This window comes from Ictalurus punctatus, unplaced genomic scaffold (genome assembly GCF_001660625.3).
Source record: "Ictalurus punctatus breed USDA103 unplaced genomic scaffold, Coco_2.0 Super-Scaffold_100, whole genome shotgun sequence".
Lineage (NCBI taxonomy): Eukaryota > Metazoa > Chordata > Actinopteri > Siluriformes > Ictaluridae > Ictalurus > Ictalurus punctatus.
The window spans coordinates 2,191,677-2,215,782 of NW_026521086.1; the positions used below are offsets into that span (position 1 = coordinate 2,191,677).

The 24,106-nt window shown below is 39.6% G+C and overlaps 3 protein-coding genes and 1 non-coding gene across 7 annotated transcripts in view; 2 read left to right on the top strand and 2 right to left on the bottom strand.

Annotated features, from left to right (window-relative positions):
• The window catches only part of LOC128629638 (TBC1 domain family member 10A), a 121,039-nt gene extending 118,449 nt beyond the window's left edge, over positions 1 to 2,590 (top strand). Inside the window, exon 7 of the transcript XR_008394001.1 lies at positions 2,459 to 2,590. The gene's annotated coding sequence lies outside the window, so the exon portion shown is untranslated. The remainder of the gene's footprint in view (positions 1 to 2,458) is intronic.
• A 7,211-nt stretch (positions 2,591 to 9,801) lies between these two features.
• On the bottom strand, positions 9,802 to 12,074 carry LOC108261600 (dynein axonemal heavy chain 6). The gene is made up of 2 exons (XM_053678464.1): positions 11,893 to 12,074; positions 9,802 to 11,750 (listed from the first exon to the last, which is right to left on the bottom strand). The coding sequence occupies exon 2, from the start codon at positions 11,173 to 11,175 to the stop codon at positions 10,837 to 10,839; it is 339 nt and encodes a 112-aa protein (XP_053534439.1). The 5' UTR covers positions 11,176 to 11,750; positions 11,893 to 12,074; the 3' UTR covers positions 9,802 to 10,836.
• Positions 12,075 to 15,717: 3,643 nt separating this feature from the next.
• Positions 15,718 to 15,788, top strand: trnag-gcc (transfer RNA glycine (anticodon GCC)). The gene has a single exon. It is a non-coding gene; the product is annotated as a tRNA-Gly (tRNA).
• A 2,645-nt stretch (positions 15,789 to 18,433) lies between these two features.
• LOC128629633 (uncharacterized) lies at positions 18,434 to 23,741 on the bottom strand. 4 transcript variants are annotated; one of them, XM_053678416.1, is made up of 8 exons: positions 23,144 to 23,741; positions 22,568 to 22,725; positions 22,264 to 22,400; positions 22,013 to 22,106; positions 21,445 to 21,753; positions 21,013 to 21,175; positions 20,791 to 20,920; positions 18,434 to 20,592 (listed from the first exon to the last, which is right to left on the bottom strand). In XM_053678416.1, exons 2-7 carry the CDS (start codon positions 22,589 to 22,591, stop codon positions 20,802 to 20,804), a joined length of 846 nt encoding a protein of 281 aa, XP_053534391.1. In that variant the 5' UTR covers positions 22,592 to 22,725; positions 23,144 to 23,741; the 3' UTR covers positions 18,434 to 20,592; positions 20,791 to 20,801. The 4 variants fall into 4 exon arrangements, 3 of the variants coding, with proteins under 3 accessions (XP_053534391.1, XP_053534390.1, XP_053534389.1); XM_053678415.1 differs by having other exon boundaries at positions 23,123 to 23,741; XR_008393980.1 differs by having other exon boundaries at positions 21,445 to 21,775; positions 22,568 to 23,741.
• Between the last annotated feature and the right edge of the window lie 365 nt (positions 23,742 to 24,106).

Consider the following 24,106-nt stretch of genomic DNA (forward strand, 5'->3'; position numbering starts at 1 on the left):
TCCAGGCTGAGAACACTGCCACACCCGCTGCCCTGGCCTCCGACTTCAACTTCTCCCATACCTCACGCCCCAACAGGCGAGGGGGTGGTACAGGTTTGCTTCTCTCCAAAACATGGAAATTTACCTGCATTTCTCCCTCTTGCTCATACACATGCTTTGAATTTCATGCTGTTACAGTCACTGACCCTGCCAAAATGCACTTTCTTGTTGTTTACCGTCCTACAGGTCAACTGGGGAAATTCATCGATGAATTTGACATGCTACTGTCCACCATCCCAGATGATGGAACTCCTCTTCTGGTCCTTGGTGATTTCAACATTCATCTAGACAAGCCACATGCAGCTGACTTTCTTGCTCTCCTTCCCACATTCGACCTCAAGCAGTTCATCACACCAGCAACCCACAAAGCCGGTAAACAGCTTGACCTCATCCTCACACGTAATTGCACCACACATAATCTTCTCATTACTCCTCTCCACACCTCTGACCATTTCTTTATCCAGTTCTCTATTTCTCTCCCCTCACCACCATCAGTGTCTCCTCCATCTATCTCTTTTCGTTGCAATCTTCGCTCCCTTTCCCCCTCACATTTCTCGTCTGTTGTCATTACCTTACTTCCCTCCGAAAGCCAACTTTCCTCACTTGACCTAAACACCGCAACCAACATGCTATGTTCCACTCTAACATCTTCTCTTGACAGCATATGCCCCTTAACCTCCAGACCTGCTCGCACATCACCCTCTAGTCCTTGGCTCTCAGAAGCTCTGCGTAGCAACCGGGCCATAATAAGAGCATCTGAAAGGAAATGGCGCAAATCAAACAACCCAATTGACCTAACCAATTACCAGACAATTATCTCTTCTTTTCCCAATAGCATCTCCATTGCTAAAGCCACATTCTACCAAGAGAAGATTCTTAGTTCTCCCAACACCCGCATTCTTTTCAAAACCTTTTCCTCTCTACTCTGTCCCCCTCCTCCCCCTTCCCTCCTGGACACTAAGCAGTCTGGCTTCAAGAGCAACCACTCCACGGAGACTGCTCTGCTTTCCATCACTGAAGCCTTACGACTAGCAAGAGCAACCTCTAGATCATCTGTCCTCATCCTACTTGACCTCTCTGCTGCTTTCGACACTGTGAACCATCAGATCCTCCTGTCAACTCTCTCCAGCCTGGGCATCACTGGAACGGTTCTGCGCTGGGTGGAATCCTATCTCTCTGACAGATCCTTCAAGGTATCATGGAGGGGAGGTATTTCTGAAACTCAGCAACTCACAACTGGCGTTCCACAGGGGTCAGTTCTGGGTCCACTCCTCTTTTCTATCTACACCACATCTCTAGGGCAGGTCTCATGACTCATGATTGAGTCTCATGGCTTCTCATATCATTGTTATGCTGATGACACCCAGCTCCATTTGTCCTTCCAGCCTGACGATCCATCCGTCTCTGCATGCATCTCTGCTTGCCTTTTGGACATCTCGGTCTGGATGAAGGAAAACCATCTTAAACTTAACCTGGCAAAATCTGAGCTTCTCGTCATCCCAGCCTGTCCCTCAATCAACCACAACCTCACTGTATAGCTCGGCTCACTCACACTCATGCCAACCAGGATGGCCAGGAACCTCGGGGTGATTCTTGATAATGGCTTGACCTTTGCAGACCATATCTCAGCAACTGCAAGGTCCTGTAGGTTCATCCTTTACAACGTCAAGAAAATCCGACCCTACATCACCAAACAGGCTACACAGATACTAGTCCAGGCTCTTGTTATCTCTAAACTGGACTACTGCAACTCACTGCTTTCAGGCCTCTCAGCCAGCTCCATCAAACCCCTTCAGATGATTCAGAATGCTGCAGCGCGCCTAGTCTTCAACCAGTCCAAGAGAACCCATGTCACACCCCTCTTCATCTCCCTCCACTGGCTTCCTGTAGCTGCCCGCATCAAGTTCAAGGCCTTGATGCTCACCTACAAGACCTTGTCAGGAACAGCACCCTCCTACCTCAACTCTCTCCTGAAGGCCTACTTTCCCTCTCGCAATCTGCGATCGATTAGCGACCGACGTTTAGCAGTTCCAACTCAGCGTGGCGCAAGGTCCCTTTCCAAAACCTTCACACTAACTGTTCCTCAGTGGTGGAATGAACTTCCAATATCAATCCGGATCGCAGAATCTCTCACCATCTTCAAAAAACAACTAAAGACCCACCTCTTCAATGAACACCTAACCAACTCATAAAAAAAAAAAAAATGCACTTACACCTCTACTCTGCACTTTGCTTCTTCTAGAATTCAATTAATGGATCTCGTATGGTAGCACTTATTGTATTGTTCTCTGCTTGATATCGCTTTGCTGGTATATTTCTCATTTGTAAGTCGCTTTGGATAAAAGCGTCTGCTAAGTGAATGAATGTAAATGTAAATATTACACTTCCGTCAATCATCATTGCAACACCTGATCCCTAGGTGGCGGTAATGTACAATTCAGCACAGAAGAAGAAGAGGAGGAGGAGCTGGGGGAGAAAAAGCAAGGAAGAAGAGTGTTAATGGTGTTTACTGCTCATCTGGAGAGTCACCGCCATCTTTCTGCAGGGGGTTAGAAGGTACTGCTCAATGGTTTTATTTATCTATTCGTTTGAACTTTACACTTTAATATCAGTTCAAATCTGTTTGAAAATGAATCAAGACAGATCTAAATAAACAATAAAGTTCCAATGAACAATAAATCTACATTTTCTCCTCCTCTAACTTGTTCAGTACTCGTAATACAGATTAAATACGTGTGGGACAGATGCTGTAAACTATGGATCTGATCCAATGTTATTTGGGAACAAAGATCAATCTGAATTCTCTCAACATAAATGTTGTGTGTGTAGTTTGTTATCAGATTGTCTAGACGTACAACGCACATCTGATGAACGAGATTTCCTCTCCCGTGCTGTAATGATGGCTGGACACTAGGACTTAATGGCATATACTGTAGAAAGGTCATATAGAACATAGAGAAATCTCAATGGGAATTAAGGAACCTTTCACGTTGCCTTTTATTATGATCACAACCAGACAGTTATATTGTTTCTGAGTTTAATAATAAGATTAATGTTTAGACTTTTTTTATGCTGAAGAAGCAAAAATCTAAGTAACCCTTAACCTTCAGACTGATGATTTGCAATGTCTGAACACGATGCTTGAAAAGAAAAATGTATAACGAACTTGAAAAGGTGGAAAGGGGTTCTATGAATTAGTAAATGGGTATCTCTCTCTCTTTATATCGCCATTACAGCAGTGTTTAAACAGATACATAGCAGACAAATATACATATAGACAGTTTTATTTTGTACACGCATACCAACTTAATCTTCACCTATCATCGTTCCCTGTTAATGAAATCTGTCAATACCTAATAAAACAGTTTAAGTCACTAACCAAAGTAAGTATACAAACTGAAGCCATGATAAAAGAACGAAAACAATGAACCTTTCTCAAAGAAATTCCTAAATCCTCTGACCAAGTATATGGCTGTACCATCTGTCTATTAAATAAATGCCGGTCCTTCATGCTGAAAAAGAAGGATCCGAATATAATACCAGTAGTTTGGCACTGTGACTCAAAAAGTTGTTTTATATCTGACATCTGAAAGCTAACTACTGTTCCCCAACTGCCGTACAATACTGATGATGCTCTTACAGTTAAGAGGGCTGAACGGCAGACCTTGTTAAATAATATTTTATGTTTCTTCCTCATAATGTGTTATATTTTATAAATATATTCTAATACATCTTATATTACATTTTGCCTTTTCGTATACGTTTAAATTGGATAAGAGGGGATCGATGCTGGTGCGAAGGTGATCCTGCACAAGGACACGTCTTTGTAACCGTAAGGGACGAGTCAACGTAATCCTTCACATGGTATTCATAAGGTGCCATAGGTTTCTGCTTCTCTATGGGTCATGCTGAAGTTTGAACAAAATGGATTGACTTAATATCCGCAGCAGTAGTGCACAAGTCATTTCTTCCTAATTTTTTATTAACTTTTATTGTATACCTAATTGCAATAAAAGTTATTTGCCAGATTCAGATGCTCCTAAACAAATTATTATAAAGTATGAGTTGGTAACTGATCAACAAAGACTGTACTATCATTTCTAATATAATGCATTAAATATGGACCACTATTTTCACTGAAATGTTTCAGAGATTTTTTTTTCACTACTTTACACTAAATGTCTAATATTCTGTTCTGTTGGAAATATGCCTGAACTGATATCCCCATCCCACCCACCCCCAGATCAGGAGTGGGTAAAGACAGACTGGTGATCTGATCTATATTATATATACGTGTACCATAGATAACTCCTCTCTGAACGCCATGGTGGGACGTTCCCGAGCTGAAGTACTGTACAAGTCCTAAGCATTAGATCACCCCAATTACTCTTGTATACTCTTTCCATACCATCGTGATCTTTGCCTGACGAAACCATACACAAACATATTTGACATTTGGGGCCTAATTCTAAAATCACCAGATACCAAATGCACAACCGTTTTGTCTTGCTGCCATCACAAAATAAAAATGCTTAAACCATAAGTAACGTAGTCACGGAGGGTGTATATATTTTTCCACACTACATGAAGTTTGGGGATCCTTATAGACTGTGGAACAGAAATGTACTCAGTGTGTCTCCGCCGTTTTATTTCATATCGGAGTACAACCATTTTTCTTTTTTACCATTAAGGATGAAACACTTGTTTCTTTTAAAACGTCATCTTTAAATGTTTTTCTACCTCCTAACTAAACCCTCGGACTTAAGACAGGATCTTTGGAGCTGTTGACGCCCTGCTCAGGGTTAAACAACAACGTATTTACATTACCTTCATTAATAAATTGTCAAACTAATCTCTTGGTTTTTAAAAAAATAAAAAAAATTTGGAGCAAAAGTCAGGTCCTCTCTCATTTCAACAGGTCCTCTTGTTGGTGAATACACAGCAATCTTCTAAGGGTATTAGGATTTCTCGGAGCGGACATAGTAACAGATAGTTGCAGAGTTTCTTCTGTGTTTTAACTACGACGTCTTAACCATTATTTTAACACTGAGACACACGACTCCCTTTAATTCGTTAACAAACACACTTGTAAGAATTCTGGTCAGCAAAACCCCCGAAAGAACACCTGTGTCTCTCTCTCACACACCCACCCCCGCACACCCACATGGTCATCAGAGGTCATAAATGTACTGCTGGGACATGGGATGTCAAAGCATAGACAAAAGCTTATGTATTTAGCGACAGTTCTGTGTAAGTATCCTCGTTGGCGAACCATTTTCTGAAATCTCGTTTATAGTTTAAACAAAATGCACGACTCTTTTAAAACACCATCTTTAAATGTTTTTCTACCTCCTAACTAAACCCTCGGACTTAAGACACGATCTTTGGAGCTGTTGACGCCCTGCTCAGGGTTAAACAACAACGTCTTTACATTACCATCATTAATAAATTGTCAATCTAACCTCTTGCTTTTTAAAAAAAAAACATTTTTGGAGCAAAAGTCAGGTCCTCTCTCATTTCAACAGGTCCTCTTGTTGGTGAATACACAGCAATCTTCTAAGGGTATTAGGATTTCTCGGAGCGGACATAGTAACAGATAGTTGCAGAGTTTCTTCTGTGTTTTAACTACGACGTCTTAACCATTATTTTAACACTGAGACACACGACTCCCTTTAATTCGTTAACAAACACATTTGTAAGAATTCTGGTCAGCAAAACCCCCGAAAGAACACCTGTGTCTCTCTCTCTCACACCCACCCTCCCCCGCACACCCACATGGTCATCAGAGGTCATAAATGTACTGCTGGGACACGGGATGTCAAAGCATAGACGAAAGCTTATGTATTTAGCGATAGTTCTGTGTAAGTATCCTCGTTGGCGTACCATTTTCTGAAATCTCGTTTATAATTTAAACAAAATGCACGACTCTTTTAAAACACCGTCTTTAAAAAAGGTTTTTTCACCCTTAAAATAACCTGGTTAGAAGGTAGGATATGTAATACATATTTTCATTTTCTTCAGACATATTGTCACTTCAGTCTTCACAACGAATAACACCGATGGTTTTGACCTTTCTTTCAGTAAAAGAGAACAACGACATCATACAGCCTTGTTTGTTGTATGTTTTACACATCACAGTGTTTTTCTCAACAACGTAGCCAATAAATAGTTCAGTTATTTCACAAACCTCAGTCTGTTCATTTCTTGACAGAAGGAATACACATAGATCATACACATAGGGAGCTACACATGCATAACATGTCCAAAATTCTAATACATCTACCACATTCAGTCACCAGGTCTAGTATTTTCTGATAGATTAGTTACACAAACTGATAATTACCACAGAAGTAATTTCAGAAACAAAGATTCACTTAAACCACAAATGTACACATTGGTAGGGATCGTTAAACCCTAAAACACACGACTCGTACCTTAATTCATTAACATAAACACACTGTAAGCAGTCTGGTCAGCAAACCCCCAGGAAACACTCGACTCTCTCTCTCTCTCTCTCTAACACACCCACACACACGCACGCACACCCCCCACACCCACATACACACACACTTCAGATGTGTAGGACAGTGTGTATAGGCCTACAAGACATTCCCCGGAAAATGTGTCTTCTAGTTTAAACAAAACTCTCGATTCTTTTAAGCAGCACTTTAAACATTTTACATTCTAAAGGGTTAGGTTTAGAAGGCATGTAATACGCGCGTTTCTTATAAAACACCGTCTTTAAAACGTTTACCTCCTAAAGGGACCTATTTAGAAGGTATGTATGTATGTAAAAACTTTTTTTTTTTTTTTCTTTTTTTACATTTCTTCGGGTATATCAATGTTTTAGAGTATTTATTTCAGTAAATTTTTATTCAAAGTCATGCGAATTTCTCAAAAGTGCAATCAATAAAGTTGAATTTATTTCACAAGCTTACATTCTGCTCATTTATGTTCACATTCAACCATCATGTATTTTCTAACAGCGGAGAGATACAAAACAAACCCCCACAATCTAAATTTAATGTGTGGTTGCAAAATAAAAATTCTAATTTATTGAATTAATTAAATATTTAAAGTTGTACACATTATTTTGATGAGTTGTGTTGACATAATAATGTTGATAATTACATCAACTTAACATTGTGTGTAATTTCTGCGTTAATTGATTTAAAACAAAATTTACGTTGTAGTACATTTACATTTATTCATTTAACAGAGTGTTAGAGGACCTGTAGACTGCACAAATACAAAGGACATTACAATGTGATTATCATTTCACTTACAATTAAATTCTACTAAAGCAATGAATTTGGGGCATGTTCTCAATAGTGATATGACCAATAGTGGACTCGTGTATAGGCTACACCTGCTAATACATTTGATGGACTATTTTGCACTACTACACGTAGCTAACGCTAGTCATATTTAGCAGTGTCATTTGAATATCTACTCTTTAGTTTACCGTAGCAGTGGATAAGAAGGAAAAAGTTTCATTTGACAAATCTGCTCTTCTAGAGAGGGCTTTTCATTTGTGCTATAGGAAAGATAAGCATGATTACATTTCTGCTTCTTCATGTAAACCTCAACTACATTGTGTAATCTAATTTCATGTATTGATACATTTTTTATTTTATTTTTAAAAATCTTTTGTCATTCCCACACGTAGCCTTCTAGCTCCACAGCCTTTGGACTGTGGATAGTTCTATGAGAGATAAAAGTAGTAGACACAGTGTGCAATATGTGCAATGTTCAGTACGTCATATAATAATAATAATAATAATAATAATAATGAGTCTTTATTGATCACATATACATTACAGCACAATGAAATTCTTTTCTTTGCATATCCCAGGTTGTTAGGAAGTTGGGGTCAGAGCACAGGGTCAGCCATGATACAGCGCCCCTGGAGTAGAGAGGGTTAAGGGGCTTGCTCAAGGGCCCAACAGTAGCAGTGCTGCCCCCATCTTGAATCATATTATCGTAAATACTTAAATGTGCAGTCATTTGTTTCTTTTTTTCCACTTTTTTATTCAATTCCTACTTATTCAGGCTCAGAGTCATGTAGGCTGCATTGAATTTTATTTTCAATTCCCTCATCTCTTTTTCAGTGACTTTATCACTAGCACGTTGCACTGCTTTCACGATTGGGGTGGCACGAGGGGCAGACCTAGCAATGACACAATCCCTGGCGGTCTCATGTTTTGTACTCTCTCCATGCTTCTTTACGGTTTCTTTTTTAAAATGACTCGAACTGGTAATGAACTCTGTTTTACCAGCAATATCTTGTCCTGCTTTAGCACAAAAGGTGCAGTACATTTTCCCTTTGTCATAACGTAACCAGGCGAAGTCTTGTAGCCAAGCTGATTTAAACTGTCTTGTCGGGATGAGAGCCGCAGGGATGGGAGAAGACTCAACTCGCTGCGCTTGGCTGTCATCATCTGTAAAAGATTGCACACCGATTGAAACGGGCTGGGATGACTCAAATGTCACTTGGGAACTTTCACTGGTCGAGTTGGTCTCAACATCGTGGGCATCTGATGTAGAGGAGGCAGGGTTTGGACAGGCAGGGAATGAGGAAAAAGTCTGATATTTTTCTTGTCAGCTGACTAACGTTAGTTAACTACGCAGTTAGCTAGCCTACATATAACGGATAAATTCACATTCTAACAAACTAAACCACATCAAACTAAATTAAACACCTTTAATAAAAAGGCTCAGGCAGGGTTAGGTTAGGGGATGACTCAACCCAACACTCATTGGTGTGGGAGGTGGCACAGGCACAAAACCTTGTCCTTCATTCTGTATATATTCCTCTATATGTATTTAACATTCTATGAGAAAATATCAGTTGTATAAAAAAATGGAAAATAAATTATATCATTTTTTAAATCTATATATTGTGTTAAAAATGAATTCTGCCACTTTAAAAAAAAAATAATTTTCATGAATCTCATGAAAATGAATCAACGTAAATGAATCACATGTAAATGAACCATATGAAAATGAATAAATAAATTAAAGACTTTAAAAAAATATCTGTCTAAATGTAAGACGTTTTAGGTGAGGTTAACTATTGGGGGTTGGAGGATGAGTTTAGAGAACATATTATTTGTTTCTGATGGTTAAGTTCAGGGTTAGGGTTGGCCCCTAAGTTTCAACATTAGAAAAAGGAGTTTTTATTGGTTAAAAATTAGGTGATTAGAGTTTATTGTTTGGGTAAGCTCCTAGATTTCAAGATAAAAAATGGTTTTAATGGTTGGAATAGAAGTTCTAATTGGGTTTAAAGGTACTGGATCTATGTTCCCCATCCCTATTGTCCAACTTGTACAGATGAAATTTAATCTGGCCCAAATTTAGGGCCGAACCAGGAAAAAGTTCCATTAATTTTGTCCATGTTCCCTCTCAGATCCTTCTTCCTATTGATTACTCCCCTCCCCCCTGAGAAGAAATGCCTTCTCTCTATTAATATATACCCCCACACACATTTTATATATATAATATTATATTATATTTATATTTTTGTGTCACGATATGGAGGTTGAGACGGATGCAAGTGCAGATTTTTCAAGTTTAACAAAGAACTAAACAAAATACAAAAGACGCTGACATTGGGGCAAATCACTGTGGCAAAGACAACATAAACCAAAGAGAAAAACACAGCACCAGGGACAAAGGTAAAGAAAGACAAACGTGAGACAAAGAGTGCAGTGAAAACTGGCTAAATACACAAGTGCTTACCAGTGCAGTGGCTGCTGGGAACTGTAGTTCAGATTTCCTTCTCTGATTACATGACATAATGGTGTATGGTGTAATATGTGGTAATGTACGGGTATTACTCTGTATGTGTGTGTGTTTATACAGAGGCTGAATGTGTTGGCCACTCTGGTTCAGGGTAACTTACCCAAAATACATCAGAGCATCATCACAGCTCTCATTACTGTGGATGTCCACACCAGAGACATCGTCACTGAGCTCGTCAATGAAAGGGTACAGATGGCTACACACCTTCTCTTCAGAGCAAAGGGAATCATGGGTGTGGTCAGATCTGATTGGTCAGAAGCTGTTAATAAATCTTTTAAAAATAACTGCAGCTCTGACAACAGTGCATATGCAAATCAGTTCCCAGGTTTATACAGTATGAATGCACTCATTATACGCTATATCGTCAGCGAGAATGCCCAATTCGTATACAATGAGATCGTATATATATCACATGTCTTTGTGTATGTGTTCACGTAGGTGGACTCGAGCAGTAACTTTGAGTGGCAGAAGCAGCTGTGCTAATACTGGGACGTGGATCTGGATAAGTGCGTGGCCAGAATGGCTCTGTATTAGTACGTCTACGGATATGAGTACCCGGGAGCCTGCCTGCGTCTGGTCATCATCCCGCTCACAGTAAAGACGTGTTAACAATACGTTAAGAATTCATAATGCATAATGTAGTGTAGTGCATGTTATTATAATAATATTTATTTAAATACTATGCGTAATGCATTACGGAGGCTTTATAACATGCTTCGAATGCGTTTATCGCTCGTTATAGGCGTGTGAAAGAGTGAAGTCTTAAAGATACGTTCGTGTGTGACCTTTCCATCAGGAACGCGTTTAATGTAAAAAAAAAATCTTCTTGGAAATGACATTCTTGTGCTTGTTTGTGATGGTTTTTAGGACCAGTGCTACCTGTCTCTGATGGGTAACACCTCGAATAACATGTGTGTAGAAGGTGTGAGCTTGATCCTTTCACCATTAGCCAGACAGAGCGTCTTGTTGTTGTCCAACACGGAGGTAATTTTCTCAATCCACAGGCACGTCCACAGGTACGTCACTCACCACCCACTTGTGCGTGTCGGCGGTGTCACTGCCGAGGGACGGTTTGATGGCACTCCAATCCCGTGTGAGAGGGTCGTCTTCACCATACAGCTCGTCCAAGCTTACTGACTGTGGGTTGAGCACGTCGGTCTCGATGGGCTTGTAGAAGGGATTCACCTCGCAGCCCTCTGTCTCGTGGAGGGTGCGCAGTGGGTCAGCGAGGGCACGGTACGCTGTGGTTTTACCGCCTCTTGTAGGGCCCACCAGCAAGACCCCCTGGTGCACCAGCATGGTCTCATACAGCTGGATCACATTGGCGGTCATGCTGGAGACGGGCTGCAGGGAGCGGGCGCATAGAGCTGCCTCGATGTTCGACTAAAGTGCGCCGTAGTCATGCTCGGGGACGGCCACACCAGGAAAGAGGTCCGACAGAATACCGCTAAACGCACACAAGAAAGATTGGATTGACTCGATTGACACTAGGCTCAATTTTCAATCAGATTTTCAGATTATGGATGTTCAGATGTTCCAGGATTCTTTACTTTTCATCTGGTATAACATTACAAGGTGCTAATGTTATATACTTTAAATGCTTTAAAAAAAGTTATATAATTACAGCTTTTTAGTTGCAAAGAATTTGCAAATGTCAGTTAATTGTATTTCCTAATTTGTCCTGGAATTTCCTCCTAGGGTTAGGGTTATTTCCTCCTGATTCCAGTGATCCTGTGATAATGACCTTTGATACTCCATATGTAAGCTTTGGCGTTCTTTACTATTTATCAATTTATTTTATTTTAAGTTCTGCATCATCCTTGAGTAACTTGGGCAGGTTGGAGTATCGTAGCGCTCTAATCAACACCACGTTCTCACTCAGGTGTGGGTCCTCTCGCATCAGAGACCTGGAACACACACACACACGCTCGATTTATTCCAGCAAGACATCTGTTACATTTATAGATAGTTTTAATTAACAATTTAGAAAAAACAACGGATGAATCTAATCTAATCTAATATGTTCACCCTGTTCGTAGACGAACATACCCGGCCATGACGATAACAGAGTTGACGACTCTCATGCTGAAGTCGTAGTGGTCCTGCCGGGAAAGCTGCTTGCTGCACAGCTTATACAGCTGAATCATCTTCTTCGCCAGAGTCTCACTGGACTTGAAGCCCTCAGCTCACAAGTCCACCTACAGCAAAAAAGACAACGTGAAACAGTTCTGTAACACGCCAGAATACATCCGTTATTGCGTTCATTACATAATGTAATGAATGACGGCACCCGAGCACACCTCTGCGATGACGGCGTGGTCGGGCACAATCATGGAGACGGATCTGAAGCGGCCTCCAGGTTGTCCCGGAGCTCGGTCCTGCCTGCGTAGCCTGGGTACATCGTGATTAAGGCAGCTTCCTACAAATGGAAGCAGGGGAAATGATAACGATTCAAACCCTTGCTAATATTCTGAAATCGATTGCAACGCTGAGTGAGTCTGTTCCAAGAATCGATTCAGCACAAATCTCGAATTAAAGGTTAGGGGAACAACCCACAGTATTAAGTACATAGGATCATTATCATGATTAAAAGGGCGATTCCTAATACCTGGTGTCAATTCGTAGATACCAGGTAATGGGAATAGAGTCGATTCAAAGGAATCAAGCTTTGGAGTCGACTCTATAGTCGTTGTGAATATGGAGTCAACTCCAAAGCTTGATTGTGGGGGAAGCATGACTGAAGAACCTTGATTTCTCAGTTTGGGAACAATCCCAAAGAAATAGTCGGGAGAGCGTTTGGCATCGTTGTGACAAACGCTGAATCTCACAGCTTTTTTTTTAGTTTTTAATTACTCAACTTTTAAGACACAAACCCCTTGTTTATTCCTTCACTTTCATCTTTCACTACTTTTTTTATTTTACATTTTGTTCTGATTCTTTCCCCCTGAATGTCTGGCTAGAACTTTCTGAAACTGGGAGCTAATGCTAAATTTAATGTTCTGTTAGAAAAGACAGCTTGATGTGTGGTTTCATTAAATTCATTCAATTTAAATATCTTGTCTTTCTAAGAAAAACTGCTGATTAAGCAATGCACTATACCATATTCATGAGAAAGTAGAATTTTGTATTTGTTATTTGACGTTTGTGTAAATTCAATACGTCGTTTTCAGCTAGTGATTTAAAGAATCGGTTCATGAGTCATCTTTGTCAGATATGCTGGTGGCGCTTTCTGATTTTAGTAATTTAACCATTCAAAAGAGTTATTTGTGTGTGGAACAGTGTTGCATTGCACCCGCGAATACCTGCAACCTGGAATGGAAAATAAGCTTTATTTTGTTCCAACACTTTTTTGTTGTTATTGTTGTTGCTGTTGTTGTTGCTCCAAAACTGAAAAGTGTTAAAATGGAAGCAGAAGTAAGTGTAGCTTCTTAAATTGTGTAGTGTAACGCAGTGTTTTTCAATCTTTTTTGAGCCATGGCACATTTTTTACATTGGAAAAATCTTGTGGCACACCACCAACCAAAAATGTTACAGAATGACACTCTGTAGCCTAATACAGTATATGTAATTGCAATATAGTTTCTCAATTTATTTATACTCACTCACAGTGAAACCTGGGCCTGTTTAGATGAACACAAAGCCGATATCCTGGCAGGAATTGAAGAAAGGCATACACAAAGCTCTTCTTCACCAGCTTTCAGTCTCTCTCTGTTTTTAGTTTTTATAGCAGTTAGGCTTGAAAAGCTCAGCTCACACACATATGTTGTGGAAAATGGGAGCAATGTCAAAACTTTGTTGGCCGGAATGGGGAACTCCTTGGGAGCGGTCAACCAAAAACTGTCCAAAGGAAGTTCAGCAAATCTTAGCTTTAAACCACGATCTTGTTTCAGTTCAGTTAGTTCCACCTGCTCCTGTAAAGTTATGTCCTTTCCAATAGCAGTCAAGGCATTCGGTGGAGGCTGAAGAGAAATAAAATGACAACTTCTCCTCAAGAGTTTTCAGATGTTTGCCTATTACCTCGCACATTGCAGCAGGGTGATCTTGCCGTTCCTCTGTGAGTGGGAACATCTCAAGGTTGGCACTTTGCACATGTTGTTGCCAGAGGTGCACCTTTAAATGGAATCCATTTATTTTATCCATGCTTGTAAGCAGGTTCTCATTTCGGCCTTGCATCCGTGTGTTCGGTTCATTCAGATGATGAAATATATCTGCCAGGTATGCCAGCTTTGCACACCACTCATCACTTGCAAACAGATTTGAGTAATCAGACCTCTCGTTTGTCAGAAACACTTTAAGTTCCTCCCACAGCTCATACACACGGGCCAGCAACTTGTCATGCTACAACCATCGGACCTCCGTATGGAGCAATAAGGCTTTATGCTTCGCTCACATTTCCTCACGCAAAGATGCAAATATACGACTTTTCAAAGGTCGTGTCTTTACAAAGTTCCCTATGCGCACAACATCATCCAACACAGGAACTAGTTCTGCTGGTAAAGTCTTTGCAACGAAGGCCTCACGGTGCAGAAAACAGTGTGTAACAATAAGATCTGGGTTTCTTTCCTTCACTCTGCTAACGAAGCCTTAGGTGTGCCCAACCATGGCTGCAGCTCATCAGTGCAAACACTTGTGCAATTTTCCCACGTAAGTCCTCCCTGGTCAAGATATTCTGATGTGACCCAAAAAATTTCCTCTCCTGTTGTTTTTTTCTGGCAGTGCCTTACAAAATAGGAAGTTTTCTCTAATGTCATCTCATCCACAAAACGCACATTGGCCAAGAGCTGAGAATATCCGTAGACTCATCAAGTTGCAACACAAATTTCCTACTGATGCGTATCTTTTCCAAAACATGGCTTTCGATGTCTGTAGACATGTCATCAGTACGTCTGGCGATTGTGTTATCTGACAGCGGGAGTTTAGATATGTCTTTAACCGCGTCAGGGCCGAGCAACTCGTTGACAGTGTCTTTGCAGGCAGGTAGTATTAACGTCTCTGCCACAGTGTGGGACTTTTTTCATTTAGCTACAAGTGCAGCAACTAGCTTTGAGGGCTTTCTAATTTACCTTTGTGCTTTTTCTCATTAATGTTGCCTGTTTCGGTGTTTTCACGCAGGCAAACAAAATAGTCCATCGGCTTGTTTTGATGCGACGGGTGTTTCGCTTGGAGATAGCGTTTAAGCTTGCTTGGCACCATGGCGCTATTGGACAGCTTCTCGCCACACACCAAGCATAATGGAGTCGGGGTCATCTCATCGCTGGTGAAAGTAAATCCTAACGAAAGATAACTTTTGCTCGAGCTCACCATCTTTGCTTTCTTTTTACCACCACTCATACTAGGCCCTTCACCTGGGTCACAATCTTGTCCAGGGCCCAGTTCGGAGTTTGCATTTTTCCTTTTTTAAAACTTCTCCATAACTGCCACCACAACCTGTCGCATGTGTCACTAATTCTCTTGTCTCTAAGAAGGTAGGAGGCAATTACCTACTGCCACCCGGACGAATATTACATTACTCTGCCAGTCACTATATTACAGCACAGACACTCAACCATGGCTTATTATTTGCAGATAATAATGAATAAATTTTAATAAATAAGAATTTTAAGACTAAGTGAAATTGGACAATTTCTCACGGCACGCCTGACGGTCTCTCACGATACACTAGTGTGCCACGGCTAAGTGGTTGAAAAACACTGCTCTACGGTACGTAGACTGTATTACATGCGTGTTGAGCAGAGAGGAGATATTATAATATTATACAGTATCTGGAAATATAGTGTGTGACTGCAGCTGAAATAAAGAAGAGACTTAGGATTCTCCTTTTCAAATCTGAAACCAAATTGCTGAAGCAGCACAGTCTTTAGTTATTTAAACTAAGCATTGGTGGTTCAGTGGTAGAATTCTCGCCTGCCACGCGGGAGGCCCGGGTTCGATTCCCGGCCAATGCAGAAGTGAGTTTTGAAAGTTAAGCCTTCACCAAAATAACATTACAAGCCTTACCATTTCTGCCCAAACTAGTCGAACTCCATAGGGAGGGTAGCCATGCTCGTGAGTTTCCTTGGTGGAGTCCAAACAATTTAGAGATGGTTTTTTTTTTTTTTTTTTTAACTTTTCCAGCCTGATGAGCATCAACAACTCTTTTTCTGAGATCCTCACAAATTTCCTTTTTTCATACCATGATACACTTCCACAAACATGTGTTGTGAAGATCAGACTTTGGTAGATCCCTGTTCTTCAAATAAGACAGGGTGCTCACTCACACCTGATTGTCATCCCGTTGATTGAAAACACCTGACCCTAATTTCCCCTTCAGACTAACTGCTCATGCAGACGCCAACAGTGTCTGCACCATGCACGCTTCCTTTACAGAATGCGCTTAAGCAAGGTCTTTACAATAAAATAGGATCCAAACCCACATGGGCTGTGCACAGTGGATTGGCAGTTCATCACCTTAACCTCTTGCTGACATAGCTCACGCATATGAAATTACATCCCGGTGTGTGGAGCAATAAAGAGGTTTCGGTGCAGGTTCTTTGCCCCTGTCGTCTGGACTGCGGAATGCGTTCTGCATTGATGGACCTCCAGAGACGCCAGAGCCTTACAGCAACGGTGGCCAAAAAGCATTGAAATACAGCACACGGTTGGAAAATGTGTAGCCACAGTGCTAGATTTTCACATTTCTCCACCCTCTCTAGTGCTAGCTCAGGGACCTGTACAAAGCTTCCCGTTTGTAGGCCTTGTAGGTGTGAGACAGACTGCAATAATGCCAGATATTGCTGGAAAGAGGAGGTAAAGTAACAAGCTTGCGATGAAGGATGGGATTTGAAACCACGCGTGCAGAGCACAACGGATTAGCAGTCCATCACCTTAACCTCTCAGCCACCTTGTCTGTGGCCTCCCACTTTTAACGAAAACTATGCAAATGAGGGTTTAATGTTCGCTGACTAGATGACTGCTTCTCAAATAGATTTTATTCAAGTCTTGAGGTATGAACTGTGCCGTCATATAAACTGAAGGGTGACAATGCGGCGAGACGGCCCAAAGGTCTCACAGAACGGGACAACTCCATAGTTGAGCCATCGCAATGCAATCCAATCCTTGGGCGGCTAGGTACCGACTACCTATGGACTGCCCATCTCAGCGAGTTAAATTTCTTTGGAAAATGTAACTTTTACCTGTGACCTGAGAAGGATTACGCGGTATAGAAAATGGATGGATGGAAATGTAACTTTTATCCTTACCTGGATAAACACAACGACTGTGGAAAAGCCGGGCATGAATTGGGATGTTTGTGAGGCAGCATGCTGTGGCCAAAAAGCGTTGAAATACAGCTCATGGTTGCAAAACACATAGCCACAGTGCTAGCTTTTCACATTTCTCCATCTCTCTCAAGGATATTCAGCTGGCCTGCCGTATTCGCGGAGAATGCGCTTAAACGACAACTCCGTCTAATATACACAAAGGCTCTTTTAAGAGTCACTTCATCGTCTCAAAAAACAGCTAATTTTATTTCTTGGGCTGTTTGAATATTTAGATAATATTTACAAAGCGAAGGGGACACATTTATTTATATATATATATATATATATATATATATATATATATATATATATATATATATATATATATATAAACATGCTTTATATTTCTATCAACATATAGAAATGTTTATTATTCATTATTGATGAGTGAACTTTATTATGATAAATATACTGCTATGTATATTACATAATCTTTGTTTATTTTATAGATGATGATGAACAGTGCAGAAGAGCCATGTATTGTCCTTATGTGAAAACTAGACAATGCACAGTAATAACGCCGATGAGCTGTGTCTGTGTACAGTAGCCAAAATCTGCCTTCTGTTCCAGGCGGCGTTGTGTCTTGTGCTGGATGGAGCTTGACTGCCCTCGTGTGCCCAACCTCGGGAACGGCAATTTCCCAGCAGCGGTATTCTGTCATAAGAGTACATTTGTAGTTAGGCCCGAGTAGGGTAAGAAATATTACATGGTTTATATTACTGTGTCCTCTTTTTAACTCGTTCATGATCATTATTGTATACATTACAAAGATAAAGGTAATGTTCTTCCCTATTTGTGGATATTCTCGAAGTGAAATAGATGAGGCCACCTAGGGAACACTAAGTTATCTAGGAGCAGTGATGAGAATGACATGTCTAATAACATTAGAAATACATTAATAATGTTATTATAATAGAAATCAAGGTGTGCACTTTAACATTATAAAATATACATACACAGCAAAATCCACAGAAACAAATCCACTCTATTGGAGTTTCATTTCAACACTTTTAAAGTGTCCGGAGGGGTCCACACTCCACAGTGTCATTTTAACACTTTAATAGAGTTCACATCAACTCTTTGTATAGTTGAAATTGAACACTACTCAAGTGTTAGTTTCTCAACACCAGTGTGTAGTGTTAGAAATTAATTCTCATAGGAGTAATTCATTAAATCTCATAGTGTTAATTGCATACTATTAAATGAGTTGCCTCTAACACTATAAAGTGTTAATATGCTACTGCACAATTAAAGTAACATTTAAATGATTACAAATCTAAAAGGCAAACAAAGAAAAAAAACAAGTTGGTTGCTTTAATAGTTTTCTTTTTTCAAGGGCGTTAACATTACTGACCCCTCAGGTCAAGTCTTTCTAAATATAACAATTGGGCACTATGTACTCTCTTTGATTATTCTCATTAGAGCACTGCTGGTCAAATAGCCTAAAGTGTGTCAGTTCATTCACAGAGATGACAGAAAACTCATCCATTTGGTTATCTTCTATACAGTATGCATTGAAGTGGTCATCATAGTACATAATTTTTACATTGCAGGAAATAATGAAAGCACTCTCTTCATATATTATTATCTCACAGATCTTTTTGAACACAGGGAGATCATAGGTACATCCAGTGCATATGAACATACCAACTTGATACTCAGTACCATAATGTCTGACCCACTTTGTACTTGTAACACTCAAACAGGCTTCTAAATATAATGTCTGACTGAGTTCTTCCCCACCTTGCAAGTTACAGATGGTTTTTGATGTAGGACCAAATTCAAACCTTCTAAAACAATAATTTTAATAGTTAAATGTCAATTGACGTTGATGTTGCTTTACTAATGATTTAATGAGATTCTTGAAATTTTTTGCCACATCTTTTGAAAATATGGTGCTTAGCTTCAAATCGCATTCACCACATATGGATAAGAGGGCCAATTTTTTTATGCATCTCAGATCAAGTGGTGCTTGGGAATCGACGTCTTGTCAGGAAACAATTCTTTGAATAGAGTATGGTGATCACAGATCAGATGTTTTAAGTAACATATCATCCCATCAGTTATGGTGTAGGAAAACACTATATTGACAATCTGCATCAAAAGTAGGAGAAAGTTCCAGTGATTGTTATTCCTTTCAATGACCACCAAATATCAGTGGAGTGTTGTGCAGAAGACACCATGACTGTATGGCATTCAAACCCAGGTGTTTGCCCATATCATCCATTTTTAACCCACTTGGTTTGTTTTTACGGTTTGTGTAACCATAATTAAAGCTCTGCATCCTGTTTAACAAGGTACTCAAAAACCAGTTTAATTTCATGCTGTACCACACCCTCTAGCAGATCATGCATGATGTCAACAGCATAGTTATCAGTATAATGGAAATACTGTAATGAATTGAGCACACATGACTTTTTGACACCATATATTGACCGCAGTTCAGGATTTTCATTTAGTGCCTTACAATGTTCAGTATGAACCTCTTTGGAACGGAAAATTAAGCCAGAATGATCTTCAGAAAATATAGATTGAACTTCTTCCTTACTAATTAAACAAAGCCTACAGAAATTAGTTGCACTGAAATATTACACAAATCCCAGTAAGCCATTTAAAGCCAAATTATCTCCTGTTACTTGAATTACTGAGCCAAACCATGGTGGTTCAATACAAGGAAGCTGTATGCCTTTGGCTTCTAAGATTTTCAGGTCATCAATAAGGGGCTTTAGTATCACATCAAAACCGTATGTCTTAAGATCTTCCATGTAGAATAGAGCTGCAAGATGTACATTAATCAGTACAGAGTTACACTTTGATGGAAGATTTTTTTTTTTTTTTTTTTTTTTTTTAGAGTAAAATAGATACAACCAAGTTTGTGGATCCCCCTCTTGGAACCTAGAGGATTAGCAATTTCAAAATCGTTGTAATAGAGTAGAATCTGTAAAGTGTGCTTTTGCTGCGAGAACAGTGCATGGTTTTGGAAATGATAACAGGTGACTTGGCTCTCCACATTTTAAATGTAACTTTTTGCTAGGATATAAACCATGTTGAAATTTTAAATGTTGACGAAGAGCCAAACAAGTTCTGAGGTGTGCTTTACATACAAAACACGTGAACATCTTCAAGGCTGTTAATTTCGCTGCAGCAATCGTGCTCGAAGTTCTTTAACACGCGGGCTCTGCTTTGCTCTTCCGACATCGATGTTGTAGATGTTGGTTTGGATAAATGTGTAGAAATCTCAAAGAGCTTCATCATATGAGAAACTGAAGACATAGTGAACTTTGAACAGTTCATCAAAAGCTGCCACTGACGTGTGCGCCTTACATGGGATCAGTTTTGGGTCTATAATAATGTAAAACTTTGGGATATCCTTCTTTCGCTCACTGATACAGAGGAGGAATGGTTGTCTTGTGTCAGCACTCTCAATGAAGGTAGTCACACTGGCTCCTTCCTGAAGGTCAGCAAAGGGACATAAAATAAATATTAAAATAAAACTGCATGTTTTTTTTACATTATCACTAGCACCATCACATCTTGTTTGTAGGTGGAGTATGCAAAATGAGATGCAGGTCTCAGAATCCTAAAATAATCTACACCTCAAGAGTTCGTAAAATTAAGATCTGATGTTTAAATATTAACTTTTGCATACCTTAAGATAGCTCACAAGATGGCTGGTTGCTTGAGCTGAACTGATCTTGGATATTTTTTTTTCTGGCCTCTTGAGGTTGGAGGGAGCAGATGCAGCTGCAAAAGGATTGAGGACATATCGCTGTCCCATCCTAAAGACATCACAGAATAATTAAATGATCTCTATTTAATTATTTTTTTAAAGAATGGAACATTTTTAAAATACATAACAATTTATACTGACCATTGTAGTCCTCAGATTCAGGTTCAGTTCCTGACAGCAGCTCGCCCATATTCTTAAGAGTCTTGCAGTCTGCAATGATTTTTGGCTTGAAGAATATTGTCCACTTTGCCAGGAACTTCTTGGACACTTCGTCACCAAACATCATGGAGAAATCGTGGTCGATCTTTAAATAAGGTTTATACAGGTTTAAACATAACGGACATAAATGGATAAAAGGTCAAATACTAAAAATTAAGATCTGCTGTGTTATTTATGCATACATTTGGGATATAAAAGATTAGAACGTTGAATTTCTCAGTTTGGACCGGCCTGTTGTTGTTATGGTGATCATTGAACAGCTCCTTTCTCTGCTGTACCAGTGAACTCATTTAATAACTACAGAGAAGGTCATTTCCTTTTCAAAACTACTTCCAAAGCTAAATACTTTCTTACCAATCCAGATACAGCAAGGAAACGAGTGAACAAATCCAGGACTGAAGATGATGCATCCTCACCGACCATCTTCTGCAGATACTGGAAAGTCGCTCTCATCTTCTCTTTGACCACAGATTCATCAGTGGAATATCGTATTGTAGATATCGCCTCCCTGCACTCCTCACCAAATCGCTGTTGACAGAATAACAGAGATTCTCGTCTGGTTTTTGGACCATCCTGAAGAACAGTCTTGGAATGACACCGGGAGCCAGCACAGGTGTTATGTTGAACTGTCTTGATCCTCCATGCAATGAAGCCAGTATTACCCTAAAGGATCATAGTAGTGTTCCTGTTTAAGAAAAGACCCAAACAGAGGCATCTCGTGCTTGGCTTCAAGAATGAATTACTCAACACAATAAGTTCACACAATGACTATATAACATTACAAAAACAAGTGGAAAATACAAAGCTGAGCAACCTATAAACACTCATCTAAAACAAGATCATTTTAACTTTAAAACTATAAAAGGGAAGAAAATATAAAAACACACTGGTTTGGGTTTTCAGACAGAATACAAGAACTTACATATCCATGTTTGGAGAAAGGATCTTGGAGGTATGGAAAAAGTGTCACAATTCCCAGTGCATAACTGGTCCTCACACTTGAGGATGGAATCCTCCTTTCAAAATAAATCAGTTTACTTTGCAAGTGTGCATGTTTTGCAAGAAGTTAAAGGATAAATTCCCCTTTTATAGCAACACAGAATAGCATTCTTTATCTGTGCCACATGAATCTGTTGTGATGATAAAGGGAGGGAAGTGACCTCCAATTCTTACCCATGTAGCTCTAACATGTCTGCAACCAGGGCGTTCACCATCTGTTTATGTGTGACATCTGCTAGTGTTTTGGTCTTTTCATACTCCTTGGAGATTTCCTCACCCTTTGGATTGACCCTCAGAACACAATCAACTTTCTGCCAAAACATCTTACATTGTTATGACATGCTCATGGAAATTTAAGAGGATTTTTAATGCCTTTCCTTTATGTCGAGAATACATTTACAAAACACTTCTACAGATAAGTATCAATAATAAACAATTATGTAATTGAGGATTTTAAATGCTTTTATTCAAAGCTTACCTGTCTTGCTTCATTCTGCTCCATTAACCCTGTTGGGTTCCTCTTCTTTCTTGTGGACTCCAGGACAATTGTGGAATCTGATGAATGGGATGAAGCTGGGGATAGTGGAGTCAGTACAGAGGAGGATGCTTGATCTGAGACCAGCTGAACATCCAGATCTACAAAATCACAGACAGAACAAAATCAATTTAAATGTACATGTATTTATCAGTAACAAAAGCATTTCAACAAATACTTGAATGGTTACATAAAAAAATATAAAGTATATTATCTTCATTAAGTACTTTCCATATACGAATAAGATGTACTTAACGTAATGATCAATAGTATAGCAAATGATAATAGTTTGAGGTCCCTCAAAAAGATATTTTAGACTCTGCTCCTAGGTAACTTCATGTGTTCCCTACGTGGCCTCATCTATTTCACTCAAGAATATCCACAAATAGGGGAGAAGATTACAAAAATAAAGGTAATGTATACAATAATTATCGTGAACAGGTTTTAAAAAGGGGAGAGAGAGTAATAGTAATCATGTAATATTTCTTGGCTAACTACCACAAACTTGGAACAGAATACCCCTTCAGGGAAACTGCCGTTCCTGAGTTTGGACACACGAGGGCAGTCAAGCTCCATCCAGCACAACGCCGCCTGAAACAGAAGGTAGGTTTGGGCTATTTTACACTGACGCGGCTCATCAGTGTTATTACTGTGCATTGTCTAGTTTTCACGTATCAAGGACAATACACGGAGCTTCTGAACTGTTTCACAGCATCATCATTATGATTTAATTTTTAAAGAACGCACCCTCTTCTCTAGACATGGAAATGTTGGGGTTTTTTAAGTTTACATTGTCACACAGCAGCTGTACAGATATCTGGATATATTATTTCAGTGTCCATTCTTAAACATAGATGAACAAACAAAGAAACTAACCACATGAAAAGGTTAGATAGACCAATGATTAAACACTACTCCGTTCAATGAATACAGAGGCCAGCTCAGATACCACAACGTTTAAAAACCTCGACATTTGCGGCGTCATAAACGGAACAACCGTCAAGCATACCATCAGGAAACTTATAGAACTCTGAACGTCACGTCATAACGGATCTTATGGCTCGCTGCTCCGATTTGACTATATATGTCTGTGCGCGCGCCGGGGAGACTGACCTAGACACGGTATAAGGACAGCACACAAACACATTTAAAACATATTAACACATTAACATTATATCATGTACATAGCAGTATAGTTATCGTAATAAAGTACACAAATTTACTGCTAATAGTAACATTATTAATGTCTTTCTAATCTTATTAGTCATTTCATTCTCATCACTGCTCCTACATAACTTCATGTGTTCCCTAGGTGGCCTCGTCTATTTCACTCGAGAATATCCACAAATAGGGAAGAACATTACAGAGATAAAGGCTTAAAATTGCTTGAATGATAAAAAGTCAATAAATACGAAATCACCAAATAACTTTAAAGGGTTTATTTTCTACAGAACATGAATACAATCCTTTCACTCAAAATAG